Source organism: Hemitrygon akajei, chromosome 7 (assembly GCF_048418815.1).
Source record: "Hemitrygon akajei chromosome 7, sHemAka1.3, whole genome shotgun sequence".
Lineage (NCBI taxonomy): Eukaryota > Metazoa > Chordata > Chondrichthyes > Myliobatiformes > Dasyatidae > Hemitrygon > Hemitrygon akajei.
Window position 1 is genome coordinate 21026228 of NC_133130.1, and position 18576 is coordinate 21044803.

The window sequence follows — 18576 nt, forward strand, 5'->3', positions numbered from 1 at the left end:
CCCCCAGATCCCTCTGCTCCTCCACACTACCAAGTATCCTGCCATTTACTTTGTACTCTGCCTTGGAGTTTGTCCTTCCAGAGTGTACCACCTCACACTACTCCGGGTTGAACTCCATCTGCCACTTCTCAGCCCACTCCTGCATCCTATCAATGTCTCTGTGCAATCTTTGACAATCCTTAACACTATCCACAACACCAGCAACCTTTGTGTCGTCTGCAAACTTGCCAACCCACCCTTCTACCTCCACATCCAGGTCATTAATAAAAATCATGGAAAGTAGGGGTCCCAGAACTGATCCTTGTGGGACACCACTAGTCACAACCCTCCAATCCAAATGTACTTCCTCCACCAAGACCCTCTGCTTTCTGCAGGCAAGCCAATTCTGAATCTACCTGGCCAAACTTCCCTGGATCCCATGCCTTCTGACTTTCTGAATAAGCCTACCATGTGGAACCTTATCAAATGCCTTACTAAAATCCATGTAGATCACATCCACTGCACTACCCTCATCTATATGCCTGGTCAACTCCTCAAAGAACTCTTAACAGGCTTGTTAGACACAATCTGCCCTTTCATGAAGGCATTTTATGAAATTGGAGAAATTTCAGTAATCCTGCATAGTTTTAGTTGGTAAAAGTCTTCTGTTCATTTCCTTGCTGTAAAAGATGCAAGTAACATTGAAATACTCTTGCTTCTTATGAAACAAAAGAAAAAAACCACAAACACTCAGCAGGCCAGTCAGCATTTGTTGATCTAAGTATTTCAAGCAACGACCCTTGAACGGAACTGGAGAATTGAGAAAATATTAGTTTCATGTTACAGAAAGGTTTGGGGAGGGATGGATAGTACAACGAAATGTTTTTAATAACCTTGGTTGGCATGCAAGATTGACATCTTCCTGAATAACATTATACATGTAGCTTAAAATGGAAGTTTCAGGAAAGTTGTTATACCTGATCATAATGGATTCCCCTCTAGTTCCATTAGCATTGACATACTTGGCTATTTCTTTGATTGGTTTAAATGGCTAAGCACTCACAGGTATCCTATAAAAGAGCCAGTGCACAAAAAAATTGTTGGGCCCTAGGGAAGAGGGGGACAGTGGGATTAATGAGATAGCTTTATCAAAAGGTCAAATCAGGCATGATAAGTTGATTAGCCTTCTGTGTCATTTCATTGTAAATCAAAAAATTATGTTGAAATTTTAGGGAATGCCAGTTAAACTTCATATACAGTACTGTGAACAATTCTGGTAATCTTGTTAATTAAAAAAATACCAGAATTCATTAGGAAAGCTTATACCAGTTGGTCTCTATAGAAAATGGAAGACCAAGAGTGACTTGTTAAGGTCTTTAAGGTTATGCAGATATTTCCATTTGCGTACTGAGATCAAAATTAGAAGATATTAAGTAGTTACTGATAAATCCATTCAAAGTTCAAAGTAAATTTATTATCCAAGTACATTTATGTCACCATATACAACCATGAGATAAATTTTCTTGGGGGAATACTCAATAAATCCATAATAGAATAATAACCATAATAGAATCAATGAAAGACCACACCAACTTCAGTATTCAATCAGTGTGCAAAAGACAAAAAACTGTGCAAAAAAGAAAGAAATAATAATAAATAAATCAGCAATAAATATAGAGAGCATGAGAAGAGTCCTTGAAGGTTAATTGATAGGTTTTGGAATTAAAGAGCAATCTCTGTGCCTGGAGAATATTAAGAATTAATTTGACATAACAATGAGTAGCAGTCTGGGGAACAAAGTGGAAACATTCAGGAGAGTCTGCCTTAAGTAAGGAAAAGAATCAGAATCAGGTTTAATATCTCTGGCATATGTCATGAAATACCTGATAAACATGGAGAAAAAAAACAATTGCAGTAAATATCTATTAAATGGTTCAGTTAAAAGAAGTGCAAAAAAAAAGGGTTTAGATGAAGCTTGAGGGGGCTTGTGTACACATACTTGCAGAGGTAAACTTCTAATTGGCATGTTTCTGTGCTGCACTTTCTGCATGTTGCAAACGATTGAAATGACGTATTTAAAACTCAGTACCTTTATGGGTAATAGTTCACAAGGAATTGTGCAATAAATTATGTCAACTTCAATGGGATTATAACAAGGGTTCTGTTTGGAACTGCACTATCTTCAGGTGTTACCAGTCATGGTTTCCCAATTGCAATTATATTAGTTTTATCCTTGTATAGAGAAGGACAGTTGAAATCAGCACCAACAGTGCAGTTAATTTGTAGATTGTTTTGCTTGTTTCTTATAATCTGCTACGAGTGATATGCTCAACAGGCAATGGTGATCTCAATTAAATTTTTGCTAACCAGTGTTCTTTTGATTTGCAAATTGAATGGCAATGAATTGAAGTTGACAAGTATATGATTTTTGAAACTGAGAAAAATGGGAAACACATGATCACTATAGAACTTGAGTTAAAAATGTTTTCAATGTTTGTGTGTTCTGTCATATCATGCAATTAAAGCATTTGTTGCTCAATCACTTAGCATTCTATGTAATGTGATAATAAGGGACACATCAGAGCACAAAGCACTTGACTGGATGTGCTTTCTGGTGAATGCTTTATGGATGGTTTTGACAGCCAGGACTTTAAGTATTTATTTCATTGGGAAGAGTAAGTTCACTTGACTTTTTCTGATCTTGCAGAAGTAAAACAGAAGTCTGCAATGACCAGGGAGACTTCAGCAGGGAAGGCTATTAAATCATTAGACACTGATAGAATAACGAAACTTACAGAACTATGTTCATCACACTGTCGGTATGTTCACAATTTACAATTATGTACTTTTAGTTGATTCAAATGTTGATGAGTTTCATTGTGTTTTTGGACATTTGCCTGAATTTAATGGTTTACTTGGGATTATTCAATTATTTATCCTAAACTCAAGGATGACTTATCAAGTAACACTAAAACAGTAGTAGAGGTGGTCCATTCAATCCCTCCTGCTTGCACCACCATTCAGCAAAATCTTATTTTGTCATAATGGCAAGGTGGTGTACCAGTTGATGCTGCTGTCACACAGTATCATCTGAGTTCAACACTATCCCCAGGTGCTGTATTTGGAGAGTTTGTTCATTCTCCCCATGTCTTCTAAGTGCTTTAGTTTCCTACTGCATTTTCACAACATACTGGTACAAATACTTTATTGTCACCAAACAATTGATACTAGAGCGTACAATCATCAGTGATTTTTTTTTCTGTGCTTCACGCTCCCTGAAGTTAGGTCAATTGACCACTGTAAATATTCCTATTTAGTGTATGTAGTAACGGAAACGATCCAAAGCAAAAGTTGATCGGGATGTGCGCAAGGGAAGGAGTTGCATGGTCAGTAAGATGGGGCACTGGACTGATGGTTGCTGAGAACTAGTGTGGACTTGATGGGTGGAATGGCTGCCTCACACGCTGTAATAAGTATGTGTAAGCACTGCTATCCTGTACTAACCCCATAACCTTTGATTCCCTTGTTGTCAAAAACTCCATTGATTTGTCTTGATTGTACTTGGTGATTTTCCTGGTTAGAAACTTCCAAAGATTTTCTACAGTCAGATGATTCACAGTCCTGAATGGCTGACCCATACCTTGAGATACTGACCCCCTCCAGGTTCTGGATATCCCAGCCTGTGGCAATATTCCTTTGTCTACCCTGTACAGTCCTGTAAGAACTTAGTTTGTTTAGAAATTAGAGACTATCAGATTCTGATGCTTAAACTTGTTCAGTGTCACACATTGTTTTAATAAAGTCAGAATGTTCCAAATTGTGAATTCTTATTTTGTACGAGTTTGGTCAGAAGCATGCCAAGTTATGTCCTAAAAGGGCTTTTTGTGATCTTCTCACTTGTGCTTTTTTAGTAACATTATTACTTTAATATTGATAAAATAAAGTAAGCATTTGCATTATTTTAATGTAGAAATAAGAATATTGCTGGTAATCTGAAATAAATTCTTGAAATTAGAAGAGGTCCAACAGTCTTAACAGTAGCAAAATGCTTCTGTGTATTGCATTTAATACTGTAAGATTATTATCAAATTAAATTGAGAGGGAGTTATTCTAGAAGAAGTTCAAGCTGATCACAAAATCTTAGTCAACAAGCTGGCAAGTTAAAGAGGAATAAAGGATAAGAGAATCATTAAGTTTTAATTTGAAAATTCCCAAGGCAGAGGGATCAAAACTGGTCATATCTGAGATGAGAATTTGATGGAAATAGATAATTCAGAAGTTCATAGGTTTGAAGAAGGTAAAAGAGGTGGAAGAGAAGCAAAGCTCTGAAGGGATTTAAAAAAATAAAGATGAGAATTTTAAAATTGGTATTGTTTAATAGCCTCAGCGTAGGGCGGTGAGATCAGGACTCAAGGGTGACTGAGATGGTGCAAATAGGAACATGGCCTTAAATTTGAGACCATTTGAATAACCCTAAATCTTCAGAAGGCAAGATAGCAGTGTCCTTAAATGGTCATGGTCACAAGTAATACAGTCAGAGATAAGAGTTGTGGCAGCAAGCAAGTGGAAACAAAAGCAGAGTTGGTTGGAAATGTGTTTCATGAGGACATAGAAATACAATTTGCTTATGACAAGTACAGTTTGGTACGGTAGTGTAGTAGTTAGTGCAACTTTTTACGGTGCCAGTGACTGAGTTCAATTCCTGTCTCTGTCAAGAGTTTGCACATTCCCCCTGTGATCGCGTGGGTTTCCTCCGGGTGCTCTGGTTTCGTCCCATATTCCAAAGTCATATTGTAAGTAGGTTAATTGGTCTCATGGACATAATTGGACGGTGCAGACTTGTGGGCCAGAAGGGCCTGTTACTGTGCTGTATTTCAAAATAAAAATGATCTTATGACTAAATGTTGTGAACATTGTCAAATTTACCCTGGAGAGGTCTTGAGTTGGTGGTTGGGAAGTTTATGGTGGAAATGAAAGACAAGTATTTTGAGAATACTGGAAGAAATTTCAAATGTCATTAGAAGGAAAAGTCAGTAAGCACTGTAGAACACTTTCATCAAAGCTTATGCAAATTGTTTCACTTTGCAGATTCTTTTGCTTATTTTAACATATTTAGCAGATTTTAAAATTTGTTTTTATTTCATATGATTTTTTTTTCCATTAGTCTACAGTCAGAGACAAATGCTCAGCTGCTGTTTAGAATGTGTCTTATTTAAACATGCTTGGTACACTCTTCAGGAGTTTTCAGTAGTTTGCTTTTAGTTATGTATTCAAGCAGTATATAGAAAAAACAAAGACGTTCCAAAGTCAAGACCTAGGGTTGTGAAGAAAGTTTTTGGCACATTGGCCTTCATAAATCAAAGTATTGAGTACAGGAGATGGGATGTTATGTTGAAGTTGTATAAGACATTAGTGAGACCTAATTTGGAGTACTCTGTGCAGTTTTGGTCACTTATCTACAAGAAAAATTAAATAAAGTTGAAAGAATACATAGAAAATTTACAAGGAATTTGCTAGGTCTGGAGGACCTGAGTTATAAGGAAAGATTGAATAGGCTAGGACTTTATTCCTTGGAACACAGAAGATTGAGGGGAGATTTGATAGAGCAATACAAAATTATGAGGGGTGTAGATACGGTAAATGCAAGCAGGTTTTTACCACTTGGATCGGACTACAGAGGTCATGGGTTAAGGGTGAAAGATGAAAAGTTTTAAGACAAACATGAGGTGAAACATCACTCAGAAGGTTGTGAAATCGTGGAAAAAGCTACCAGCATATGTTGTATGCTCGATTTCAACATTTAAGAGAAGTTTGGATAGGTACATTGCTGGTAGTGGCATGGAGGGCTATGGTCCCAGTGGAGGTCAATGGGAGTGGGCAGTTTAAATGGCTCAGCATGGACTAAATAGGCTGAAGGGTCTGTTTCTATGCTGTACTTTTCTATGACTATGACTCTATTCCCTCTATAAAATGAGTTGTCACATTTATATTGAGTGTGGATCTCATAGCTTCAAGTTATTCTGCTTTTTGCTACGTGATAAATTTTAGTCTTTTTTAAATCTTGAAGGTGGATGGTTCTGAAATACATTTGGGCTAAATATTAAATAATGCCATCATTGTTTTATTATCTTGTGAAGCCCCCTCATCAGGCTTGTTTTGAAACTTGGCTCGTTAGCCAGCTCTGCTAATAGCCAATGGACTCATCGGTGAGATAGCTACCTTTCTTAAACAAAATACATCTAGAGTTGGTATGATATGTGTCCAACCAAACAGGAAAGCTGGGATATTTCAATTAACAAAACCCTGATTTGAGCAAATATTGTGTAAATACTACCCATATACAATTATCCATTGGCAAGAAATAACAGATCATACACTGCATACAATTATAAAGAAAGTGTATTTATTAATTTCAGTTTTATCATCCAGTTATTAAGAGGAAAATAAAAAATAAAAGGGCTCATTACAACTAAACCAGTCTAAATTTGCACAGTGTTGGAGCTCCTATCTTCCAAAAGCTTGATGTGACCATTACTCACAAATTCTCATACTAATCACTGGTAAAACTTCATCTTGGACTTCTTCAATGCGCGAAGGACCCCTTGCAATTGCGTCTTCCCATGGGATTGAATCCTATGGCCGTCTCTCCCAGTCTTCTCTCTACATCCCCTGCCAAAAGGACCACGAACGACATCAATGTTCGTCATAAATCTCTCTTCACTGAGCTTTCTCTAGAACCTTCTCCCAATTCCACCATCCTGATTGGCTGACACAACATTCCTAAATTGAACATCACAGCCCCTTTTCTTTAACCAAAACCCAAACACTATCAGCAGGCCACCCTACTTCGACAGAAAGCTACTAAATGAAATACCCTACAGTATGAGCAGTACAGATCTTAACCAGGGCATTACATTTGGCTTTAGAATAATGTTCTTGATAATTCCTTATAATTTCCAGCAAAATAAAACATAATTTCCAATCATTTCTTTCTTTATTATCTGAGAGATCTTGGGGTCCTGTGCAGGTTGACAGGTGTATGGTATGTTGGCATTCATCAACCATGGGATTGAGTTCAAGAGGTAATGTTACAGCTATACGAGACCTTGGTCAGACCCCACTTGGAATACTGTGTTCAGTTCTGGTCACCTCACTACAGGAAGGATGTGGATACTTTTGAGAGAGTGCAGAGGAGATTTACAAGGATGTTGTCTGGATTGGAGGGCATACCTTATGAGAATAGGTTGAGTGAACTTGGTCTTTTCTCCTTGGAGCAACGGAGGATGAGAGGTGACCTGATAGGTATGTTTAAGATGATGAGGGGCATCGATCATGTGGATAGCCAGAGGCTTTTTCCTAGGGCTGAAATGGCCAACACGAGGGACATAGTTTTATGATGCTTGGAAATAGGGACCAAGGTGATGTCAGGGGTAAGTTTTTCCACACAGAGAGTGGTGGTTGCGTGGAATGCACTGCTGACGGTACTGTTGGAAGCAGATACAAGAGGATCTTTTAAGAGCATCTTAGATAGGTACATGGTGCTTAGAAAAATAGAGGGCTATGCACTAGGGAAATTTGAGGCAGTTTCTAGAGTAGTTTACATGGTCGGCACAACATGGTGGGCTGAAGGTAATGTGCCGTAGATTTCTATGTTCTGTTATTGTTTTCATATTGGTATTGTATGTCTTCGATTAACCAAAGCAGCCTACCACGTGTAACCTTATTAAAAGCCTAAAATGAAATCCATATAAATTGTCTGCCACCCTCTGCTTGTCAACCTTCCTTGTCACTTTATCAAAAAAAACTTAATCAAATTCATAAGACAAGATCTCCCATGAGCAGAGCATGCTGGCTACCCCTAACCAAACCCTTTTTTTCAAATGTAAATATATCTTATTCCTCAGAAAGCTTTCCAGCATCTTAGCCACCACAGATGTTAGGCTAATAGGTCTGTGTTAACTGGTCTGTCTTTACCTGCCTTTCATAAATTAAGACACAACATTTGCTATTCTCCAGTCTTCTGGTACAATAGTGATGTTGCAAATATCTCAGCAAGGGTTCCCACAATTTCTTTTTGCAGGAATGATTGCATAAGCTTTGTCTTTTTTTCCTTGGAGCAAAGGAGTTTGAATGGTATCATGAGAAAGTGGTATAAAATTCTGAGATGGGGTGCTTAGCTACTGTCTATTTCTGATGGTAGAGGTGTCTAAAATGTGAGGTTATAGGTTTTAGCTGAGAGACAGACAATTGAAAGGGAATCTGAGGAATACATTTTTCACAGAGACTGGACCTGGGTGGTGGTAGAGGCAGATACATCAGGGATTTTTAAGATGCATTTAGAAAGGCACAATAATGTGAGGAAAATGGAAGTATATGGACATTGTGTGGCAGAAGGGATTAGTTTAGTTGGTCATTTGATTAATTTAATTGGTTCAGCCCAACATTGTGGGCCAAAGGGCCTATTCCTATGTTGTACTGTTCTAAGTTCTATGGTCGACATGAATGAGTTAGTTGGAAAGCCTGTTTCTGTGCTGTGTTATTTTATAATTGACTGTGATAAAATTTTCTACCTTGTAGGAAAATGTTTACTTCTTTCTCTCATCCTCTTCCATGCAACCTGACATCTTAAAATCTGTGCATTTCTGTTCCCAGTTCTGATGAAGGGTCATCAACCTGAAATATTGGTTATCTCCACTCATTATATGTTGATTAACAAAGCAGTTTTTATTTCAGATTTCCAGCATTAACCTTATTTCATTCATTGTATTGGTACAACAAATATTATACTTTGAAACTGATTATATTAAATGGTTTGAAAAGTGCTGACAAGAACACAATGATTACAGGCAAACATGTAGTTAAATGTTGCTTTTAAATTTTTCTCTTAATAGTCAATATTGAAAAATTGTTTTTGTTTCCTCAGGCCAAATATACCAGGCGGCAAAGTAAGTGTTTTTTTTTGATTTTATGAGAAAACTGTTCCAAATATGTGCATAATTGTATAAATTTTAGGAGTTAATTTTGGTAGGTAAGCTACTTGAATCACTCTGCTCATGTATTAACATAGTGGTTCAATGACATGTCAGTTGTAGCTTAGTTGGTAGCACTTTGACCTTTTAATTCTGAAGGTTACGGACTTGAAAGCATATTCCAGAGATATGCACAAGGTAACACCCTCATGTAGAACAAAATAAGTGCTGCACCAGCAGAAATGACATCCTTCAGATGAAAAGTTAACCAAAACTCTGCCTGAATATGGGTGAATGTAAAAGCACACATTTGAAGATGATCATATGAGGCCTTTCAGAAGTGTTGTGGGCAGTATTTATCCCTAATTGACATTTTTTAAAAAAGTTATATTTAGTCATTTTAACTTTGCATAGGTTGATTGGTTTCTATATTTCCTTCATTAACAATTATACTTCAGTCCTGCCGAATGGTCTTGGCCTGAAGCATCAACTGTACTGTTTTCCAAAGATGTTGCCTGCCCTGCTGAGTTCATCCAGCATTTTGTGTGTGTTACTTGGATTTCCAGCATCTACAGTTTTTCTTGTGTTTGTACTTCATGGATGTCTTGATCATGACTAGTTTTAGGATGTATTGAAAATGCCATGGAAATTGCTGTGCGAATGCAAATTGTCACTTTTTCTTTCCAAAATTTGGTGGATTTTGGACCCCCAGGGTTCATTGCTGAGCTGTATGAGTTTGGCTGACTCAATGTAAGATGTACGTTCTTCAACTAGGATGTTTTCATAAATTCTGTGTCAGGGAAAACTTGAAACAGAAATACTATAGGTCTAAACACATTCCTCTATGTGATTTATTAATATTAGGTAGTTAATACATCATGTATTAATTGCCTTAATTAATGAGCAGGCTGTAGCTTTTATGAATTTGTAGCTGGAAATTTCTGTATTTTGTCCTCTTAATAGAATTGATTACCTTCAACTATGCAACTCAGTGCAATTTCCAATTGCATAACTGAATCCCATTCCTTGTTCTTGCTACACCATTGGTGGCTCCTTTCCCCTTGTGCTTTTGCACTCAATGTCTTTCTTCTCAAAGATAGCTGCATTATTACCAACAAAGTCCATCCTCAAAACTCCTGAATTGTGCTTTTGCTGACTGAATCTGATACCTCTGCCAGTTTTCTGTTGTCTCCTGAGCTGCCTCTATTTAAATACAAGAAGTATTGTGGGAAAGACGGCCAATAGTACTGAAGATGAAGTAAGCAAGAGAAAACCTGCAGATGCTGGAAATCGGAGCAACACACAGAAAATGCTGGAGGAACTCAGCAGGCCAGGCAGCATCTATGGAAAATAGTACAGTCGACATTTTGGCCTGAAGCTTCAACTGTACTTTCTTCCATGGATGCTGCCTGGCCTGCTGAATTTGTGTGTGTGGCGGAAGATGAGTTAGCTGGTTCACAAACAGGCAAAGTGTAGTGAGGAAAGGCTGTTAATATGGCAAAATTGTAGTCAACAGGATGAGTTTCCACATAAAAGGAGGACAAAATTGAAAAGTATGAATTTGGGATTGAAGGTGGTGTATCTAAATGCGCACAGTATATGGAATAAGGTAGATAAACTCGCAGGGAAGTTACAGATTGGCAGGTATGATGTTGTGGGCATCACTGAATCATGGCTGAAAGGTTATACCTGGGAGCTTAATGTCCAAGGATACGTATTGTATCGAAAGGATAGGCAGGAAGGCAGAGGGGGCGGTGTTGCCCTGTTGGTAAAAAATGAAATAAAATCATCAGAAAAAGGTGACAGAGGGTTGGAAGGTGTTGAATTCATGTGGATGGATCTAAGGAACTGCAAGGGTAAAAAGACCCTGATGAGAGTTGTATGCAGAACCCAAAACAGTAGTAAGGATGTGGCGTACAAATTACGTTGGGTGATAGAAAATGCATGCCAAAAGGGCAATGTTACAATAGTCGGGGAGGCTTCAATATGCAGATTGTATGTAGATTGGGAAAATCAGGTTGGTGCTGGATTACAGGAGGGGAAATTCATGAGTGCTTGCGAGATGGCCTTTTAGAGATGAGCCCACTAGAAGATCAGCTATTCTGAATTGGGTGTTGTGTAACAAACCAGAATTGATTAAGGTAAAAGAACCCTTAGGGGCAAGTGATCATATTATGATCATATTCACCCTGAAATCTGACGAGAAGCTAAAGTCAGATTTATCAGTATTACAGTGGAGTAAAGGAAATTAGAGGCATGAGAGAGGAGTTGGTCAGAATTGATTGCAAAGGAACACTGGCAGGGATGATGGCAGAGCAGGAATGGCTGGAATTTCTGGAAGCAATTCGGAAGGCACAGGATATATACATCTCAAATAGGAAGAAGTATTCAGAAGGAAAGATGACACAACCTTGGCTAACGAGATGTCAAAGCCAACATAAAAGCAAAAGAGAGGACATAGAGCAAAAATTAGTGGAAAGTTAGAGGATTTTGAAGCTTTTAAAAACCCACAGAAGGCAATTAAAAAGTCATTAAGGAGGTAAAGATGAAATACAAAAATAAGTTAGCTAATAATATTAAAGAGGATACTGAAAGTTTCTTCAGAAACAAAGTGTACAAAAGAAGCGAGAGTGGATGTTGGACCACTAGAAAACAATGCTGGAGAGGTAATAATGGGGGACGACGATATAGTGTACAAACTGTTCAAGTATTTTGCATCAGTCTTCACTGTAGATGACACTTGCAGTATGGTGGAAATTCCAGGTGTAAGGGATCATCAAGTGTCTGAAGTTACCATAACTAGAGTTAAGGTATTTGGGAAACTGAAAAGTCTGAAAGTAGATAAGTTACCTGGACCAGATGGTGTACACACCAGAGTTCTGAAAGAGGTGGCTGAAGAGATTGTGGAAGCATTCGTAATTATCTTTCAAGAATCACTAGATTCAGGAATGGTTCCAGAAGTCTGGAAAACTGGAAATGTCACTCCACTCTTCAAGAAGGGAGAGAGGCAGAAGAATGGAAACTATAAACCAGTTAGTCTGACCTCAGTGGTTGGGAAGATGTTGGAGTCGATTGTTAAGGATGTGGTTTCGGGGTACTTGGAGGCACATGATAAAATGGGCTATAGTCAGCATGGCTTCATCAAGGGAAATCTTGACTGACAAATCTGTTGGAATTCTTAGAAGATGTAACAAGCAGGATAGACATGGAGAATTGTTTGATGTGTACTTGGATTTTCAGAAGGCCTTTGACAAGATGCCACACATGAGGCTGCTTAACAAGCCGATGGTATTATAGCAAAGATTCTGGCATGGATAAAGCTGTGGCTGATTGGCAGAAGGCAAAGAATGGGAATAAAGGGAGCCTTTTATGGTTGGCTGCCAATAACTAGTGGTGTTCCACAGGGATCAGTGTTGGGACCGATTCTTTTTATGTTATATGTCAACGATTTGGATGATGAAATTGATAGCAAAATTTGCAGAGGATATAAAGATTGGTGGAGGGACAGGTAGTTTTGAGGAAATAGAGAGGCCACAGAAGGACTTGGATAGATTAGGAGAATAAGCAAAGAAATGGCAGTTGAAATACAGTCAACACATGAAGTGCTGGAGGAACTCAGCAGGCCAGCCAGCATCTATGGAAAAAAATTACAGTCGACGTTTTGGGCCGAGACCCTTCGGCAGGACTGGAGATAAAAAGATGAGGAGATTTTAAAGGTGGGGGAGCAGAGAGAGGGAAACACAAGATGATAGGTGGAACCAGGAGGGGGAGAGATGAAGTAAAGAGCTGGGAAGTTGATAGTGAAAGAGATACAGGGCTGGAGAAGGGGGAGTCTGATAGGAGAGAACAAACGGCCATGAAAAAAACAAGAGGGAGGAACACCAAAGGGAGGTGATGACAGGCAAGGAGATAAGGTGAGAGAGGGAAAAGGGGATGGGGAATGGTGAAGGGGGGGGGGGGGTTGCTATTCCCAGCAGTTCCAAGAAATCGATGTTCGAGGTTGGAGACTACTCAGAGGGAATATAAGTTATTGATCCTCCAACCTGAGTGTTGCCTCATCGCAACAGTAGAGGAGGCCATGGATTGACATATCGGAGTGGGAATGGAAAGTGGAATTAAAATGGGTGGCCTCTGGGAGATCCCGCTTCTTCTGGCAGACAGAGTGTAGGTGCTCAGTGAGACACTCCCAGTCTACGTTGAGACTCATCGATATACAGGAGGCCACACTGGGAGCACTGGACACCATATATGACCCCAACAGACTCACAGGTAAAGTGTCACCTCACCTAGAAGGACTGTTTGGGGGCCTGAATGGTAGTGAGGTTGGAGGTGTAGGGGCAGGTGTTGTACTTGCTCCACTTGCAAGGGTAAGTGCCAGGAGGGAGATCAGTGGGGAGGGACAAATGGACAAGGGAGCCGCGTAGGAAGTAATCCCTGCAGGAAGTGGGGGTGAGGGAAAGATGTGCTTGGTGGTGGGATCCTGTTGGAGATGGCGTAAGTTCTGGAGAATTATATGCTGGATGGGGAGATTGGTAGGGTAGTAAGAGAGGATAAGCGGAACCTTATCCCTGGTTAAGTGGCAGGAAGACAGGGTAAGAGCAGACATGCATGAAATGGAAGAGATGCAGTTGATGGTGGAGAAAGGGAAATCCCTTTCTTTGATAAAGGAGGACTTCTTCAGTCTGAAATGAAAAGCCTCATCCTGAGAGCAGATGTGGCGGAGATAGAGCAATTGAGAGAAGAGGACAGCATTTTTACAAGTAACAGGGTGGGAAGAGGTATAGTCCAGGTAGCTGTCAGAATCTGTGCATTTATGACAACATCAGTAGATAAGCTGTCTCCAGAGAAAGAGATGTCGAGAAAGGGAAGTGAAGTATCAGAAATGGACCAGGTAAATTTGAGGGCAGAGTGAAAGTTGAAGACAAAGTTGATGAAGTTGACGAGCTCCGCATGGTACAGGAAACAGTATGAATGTAGTTGTTGATGTAGTGTCAGAAAAGTGGAGGATGGACACCAGTGTAAGCTTGGAACATAGACTGTTCTCTGTGTGATAACCCTTTCATTCCCGGAATCATCTTTGTGAGCCATCTCTGGACCCTCTCCAATGCCAGTGCATCTTTTCTCAGATGAGGAGCCCAAAACTGTTCACAATACTCAAGGTGTGGGCTCATCAGTACTTATAAAGCCTCAGCATCACATCCCTACTCTTGTATTCAAGATCTCTTGAAATGAATGCTAACATTGCATTTGTCTTCCTCGCCACTGACTCAACCTGCAAGTTAACCTTAAGGACTTTCAAATCCCTCTCAGATTTTTGGATTTTTTCCCTGTTTAGAAAATAGTCTGCACATTTATTTCAATTTCCAAAGTGCATGACAGTGCTTTCTCCAACATTGTATTTCATTTGCCATTTTCTTGCCTATTCTAATCTGTCTAAGTCCTTCTGCAGCCTCCCTTTTTCCTCAACACTATCTGCCCCTCCACCAATCTTTGTATCATCTGCAAATGTGGCAACAAAGCCATCTATTCCATCATCTAATTCATTGATATACAGCTTAAAAAGAAACAGTCCCAACACCGACCCCTGTGAACACCACTATTCACTACCAGTCAACCTGACAAGGATCCTTTTATTCCCACTTGCTGCCTCCTACGAATCAGCCAATGCTCTAACCATGTTAGTAACTTTCCTGTAATACTATGGACTCTTAACTTAGTCAGCAGCCTCAAAGGCCTTCTGAAAGTCCAAATATACAACATCCAGTTCATCTTTTATCTATCCAACAGGTTCGTCAGACAAAATTTTCCCTTCAGGAAACCATGCTGACTTTGTCCTATCTTGTCCTGTGTTACCAAATACTCCATAACCTCATCCTTAACAATTGACTCCAACATCTTCCCAGCCACTGAGGTCAAGCTAACTGGTCTTTAATTTCCTTTTTGCTGCCTTCCTCCTTTCTTAAAGCGTGGAGTGACATTTGCAATTTTCCAGTCCTCCAGAACCATACCAGAGTCCAATGACTCTTGAAAGATCATTACTACTGTGTCCGCAATCTCTACCGCTACCTGTTTCAGGACCCTAGGGTGCAGTTCATCTGGTCTGGGTGACTTATGCACCTTCAGGTCTTTCATTTTTTTGAGCACCTTCTCCCTTGTAATAGTAACTGTACACCTCTTCCCTCACATCATTCAACACCTAGCGCACTGCTAGTATCTTCCATAGTGAAGACATTCAAAATATTAATTTAGTTCATCTACCCTCTCCTTGTCCCCGTTATTATTTCTTCAACCTCATTTTCTAGCAGTCCTATGTTCACTCTCATCTTTTATTTTTTATATACTTGAAAAAGCTTTTTCTATGCACCTTGATATTGTTTGCTAACTTGCTTACATACTTCATCTTTTCCCTCCTAATGGTTCTTTTAGTTGTTCTCTGTAGGGTTTTCAAGGCTTCCCAATCATCTGTCTTCATGCTAATTTTTGCTTTGTTGTATGCCCTCTCTTTTGCTTTTACATTAACTTTGACTTCCCTTGTCAGCCATGGTTGTACTATTTTGCCATTTGAGTATTTCTTTGTTTTTAGAATACATCCATCCTGTACCTTCCTCATTTTTCCCAGAAATTCAAGCTATTCCTGTTCTGCTGTCATCCCTGCCAGCGTCTCTTCCAATTTACTTTGGCCAACTCCTCCCTCATACCACAGTAATTTCCTTAACTCCACTGAAATACTGCTATGTCAGACTTTACTTTCTCCCAAGGAAATTTCAAGTTGAACTCAATCATATTGTGATCACTGCCTCCTCAGGATTCCTTTACCTTAAAGCTCCCTAATCACCTCTGGCTCATTACATAACACCCAATCCAGTATCACTGATCCGCTAGTAGATTTAACAGCAAGCTGAACTAAAAAGTCATATCGTAGGCATTCAACAAATTCTCTCTTGAGATCCATTACCAACCTGATTTTCTAGTCTACCTGCATGTTAAGATCTCCTGTGACCATCATAACATTGCCCTATTGACATGCCTTTTCTATTTCCTGTTGTATTCCCTCATCCACATCCCAGCTAATGTTTGGATGTCTGTATATAACTGCCATCAGGGTCGTTTTACTCTTGTAGTTTAACTCAACACATGAGAATTCAACATCATCTGATCCTATGTCATATCTTTCTTGTGATTTGATCCTTTTTTTTATCAGCAGAGCCACACCACCCCCTCTGCCTACCTTCCTATCCCTCCAATACAATGTGCAAACTTAGACATAAACACTGGTGAGGCTTCATTTGGAGTATTGTGAGCAGGTTTGGGCCCCTTATCTTAGAAAGGATGTTATGAAACTGGAGAGTGTTCAAATGAGGTTCACGAAAATGATTCCAGGATTGAATGGCTTGTCATATGAAGAGTGTTTGATGTCTCTGGGCCTGTATTCACTAGAATTCAGAAGAATGATTGGTGACCTCATTGAAGCCTATCAAAAGGTGAAAGGCATTAATAGAGTGGATGTGGAGTGGATGCTTCCTACAGAGGGAGAGTCTAGGACCAGAGGATGCAGCCCCAAAATAGAGGGTGTCATATTAGAATGGAGATGATATGGAATTTCATTCACCAGAGAGTGGTGAATCTATGGAACTCTTTGCCACAGGCAGATGTGGAGGCCAAGTTTTTATGTATATTTAAGGCAACATTTGATTGATTCCTGATTGGTCAGGGCATGAAGGGATATGGGGAGAAGGCAGGAGATTAGGGCTGAGAGGAAAATGGGATCAGACATGATGAAACAGCAGAGCAAACTCGAGGGGCCAAATTCTGCTCCTGTATCTTTTGATCTTATATTGCAACAAAGCTGTAAGTGGAACATGTCCCTGAAAAAAGAATGCACACACATTTGGGCATTAGGTGATCTTCTAAATGCTGGTCTAATTTTCCTGGTTTGGATATTTTAATATGGTAATCCTTTTCCACATATGCCATCTCTCTGTAGAAAAATATAGATTTGAAGGATTTGTAATGCTGGATTGGCAGAGCAACTGCTGTCTTTGTAAATGTAATTCACAGCCTTGTGAAGTCTAAAATTAATTCTTCATTTCCAATTTATAATCAAACACACAGCACTGATTTTTTTGTTTTGCAAAATGAGTTTTTGCAATCAGAATTGAACTTTTAGACATCCTTTTCTTTGTGATCAAATATTTGTTTGTGACCACATAAATAAAAGTTGTTTGTTTGATGAAGCTGAGAAAACTGAGAATATGACAAGAAATTCAAGTGATGTATTCTCCTGTAAGCCTGATTATTCTTTTAATGCATCAGTTTTCAGTATCAGCAGAGTGCTTCTACAAAAATGAATGTCATTTCACTTCAAAGGAACAAGATGCCTGCAAGAAAATTACTGCAGAACACAACTCAAGTATGTATGGAATAAGTGAAACCTTTTATGTTTTAATACCCTTTGTTCAGTTTTTTTTTTAAAAACTGTAGGTTGTGATTAAAATGATAGAATAGCCCTTTGTTAGATTAAAATATCCATTGGCAGATTGCCCTGAATCACTTGGTATACTCTTTGAATTTATAGCAGGTATCTGTTAGGATCTGTTTTAATTTATGTGTTGCATCACACCCCAATAAATAGTTAATTGAATATGCAAACATTGCAGTACATGATAATTAAGGCTGAACAGTCTTGCTGACCAGAAATGTCTTCCATTTCTGCATCTGTTCCACTCACCTATATCTCAGTAATTTCTTACTGTCATATACCATAAGACAGGGGTTTCCAACCTTTTTTATGCCAGGGACACTTTCCATTAACTGAGGTGTTCATGGACCCCAGGGTGGGAACTCCTGCCATAAGACATAGGAGCAGAATTAGGCCATTTGGCCCATTGAGTTTACTGTGCTATTTCCACCATGCCTGATTTATTATCCCTCTCAACCCCATTCTCCTATCTTCTCCCCATAACCCTTGATGCCCTGAATAATCAGTAACCTACCAACCTCTGTTTTAAATATGCCCAATGACTTGGCTCTCAGCTGTCCGTGGCAATGAATTCCACAAATTCACCACCCTCTGGCTAAAGAAATTCCTCCTTATTCTGAGGAATATTCTCCCTATTCTGAGGCTGTGCACTCTGGTCCTAGACTCTCCCCCACTATAAGAAACATCCTCTCCATATCAACTCTATCTCGGCCTTTCAATATTCGATAGGTTTCAAAAGTCATTCTTCTAGACTCCAGTGAGTGCAGGCCTGGAGTCATCAAACACTCCTCATAGGTTAACCCTTTCATTCCTGGAATTGTTCTCATGAATGTACTCCGGACCCCCTCTGATGCCAGCAAATCTTTTTTCAGATAAGGGACCCAGAACTGCTCTCAATACTCCCAAGTGCAGCCTGACTATTTCCTTTAAAGTTTTAGCATTATATCCTTTCTTTTATATTCTAATCTTCTTGAAATGAATGTTAACTTTTGCCTTCCTTACTACCTGCTCAATCTGCAAGTTACAGAATCCTGCATGAGGGCTCCCAAATCCCTTTGTGCCTCTGAGTTTTGAAATTTCTCTGTGTTTTCAACAAGGGTTCCCAACCTTTTGTATGCCATGGGCCCTACTATTAACCTGGGGATCATT

General features: G+C 39.3%; 1 protein-coding gene across 6 annotated transcripts in view; it reads left to right on the forward strand.

The window, feature by feature from the left end:
- Window positions 1-18576, forward strand: part of cnsta (consortin, connexin sorting protein a) — a 106786-nt gene that overhangs the window by 35616 nt on the left and 52594 nt on the right. For 5 of the 6 annotated variants that reach the window (XM_073050460.1, XM_073050462.1, XM_073050465.1 and 2 more), the window contains 3 exons: window positions 2687-2798; window positions 8903-8924; window positions 17262-17358. In XM_073050460.1, coding sequence (XP_072906561.1) covers window positions 2687-2798; window positions 8903-8924; window positions 17262-17358 — 231 coding nt within the window. The remainder of the gene's footprint in view (window positions 1-2686; window positions 2799-8902; window positions 8925-17261; window positions 17359-18576) is intronic. The other variant, XM_073050463.1, reaches the window with a different exon arrangement.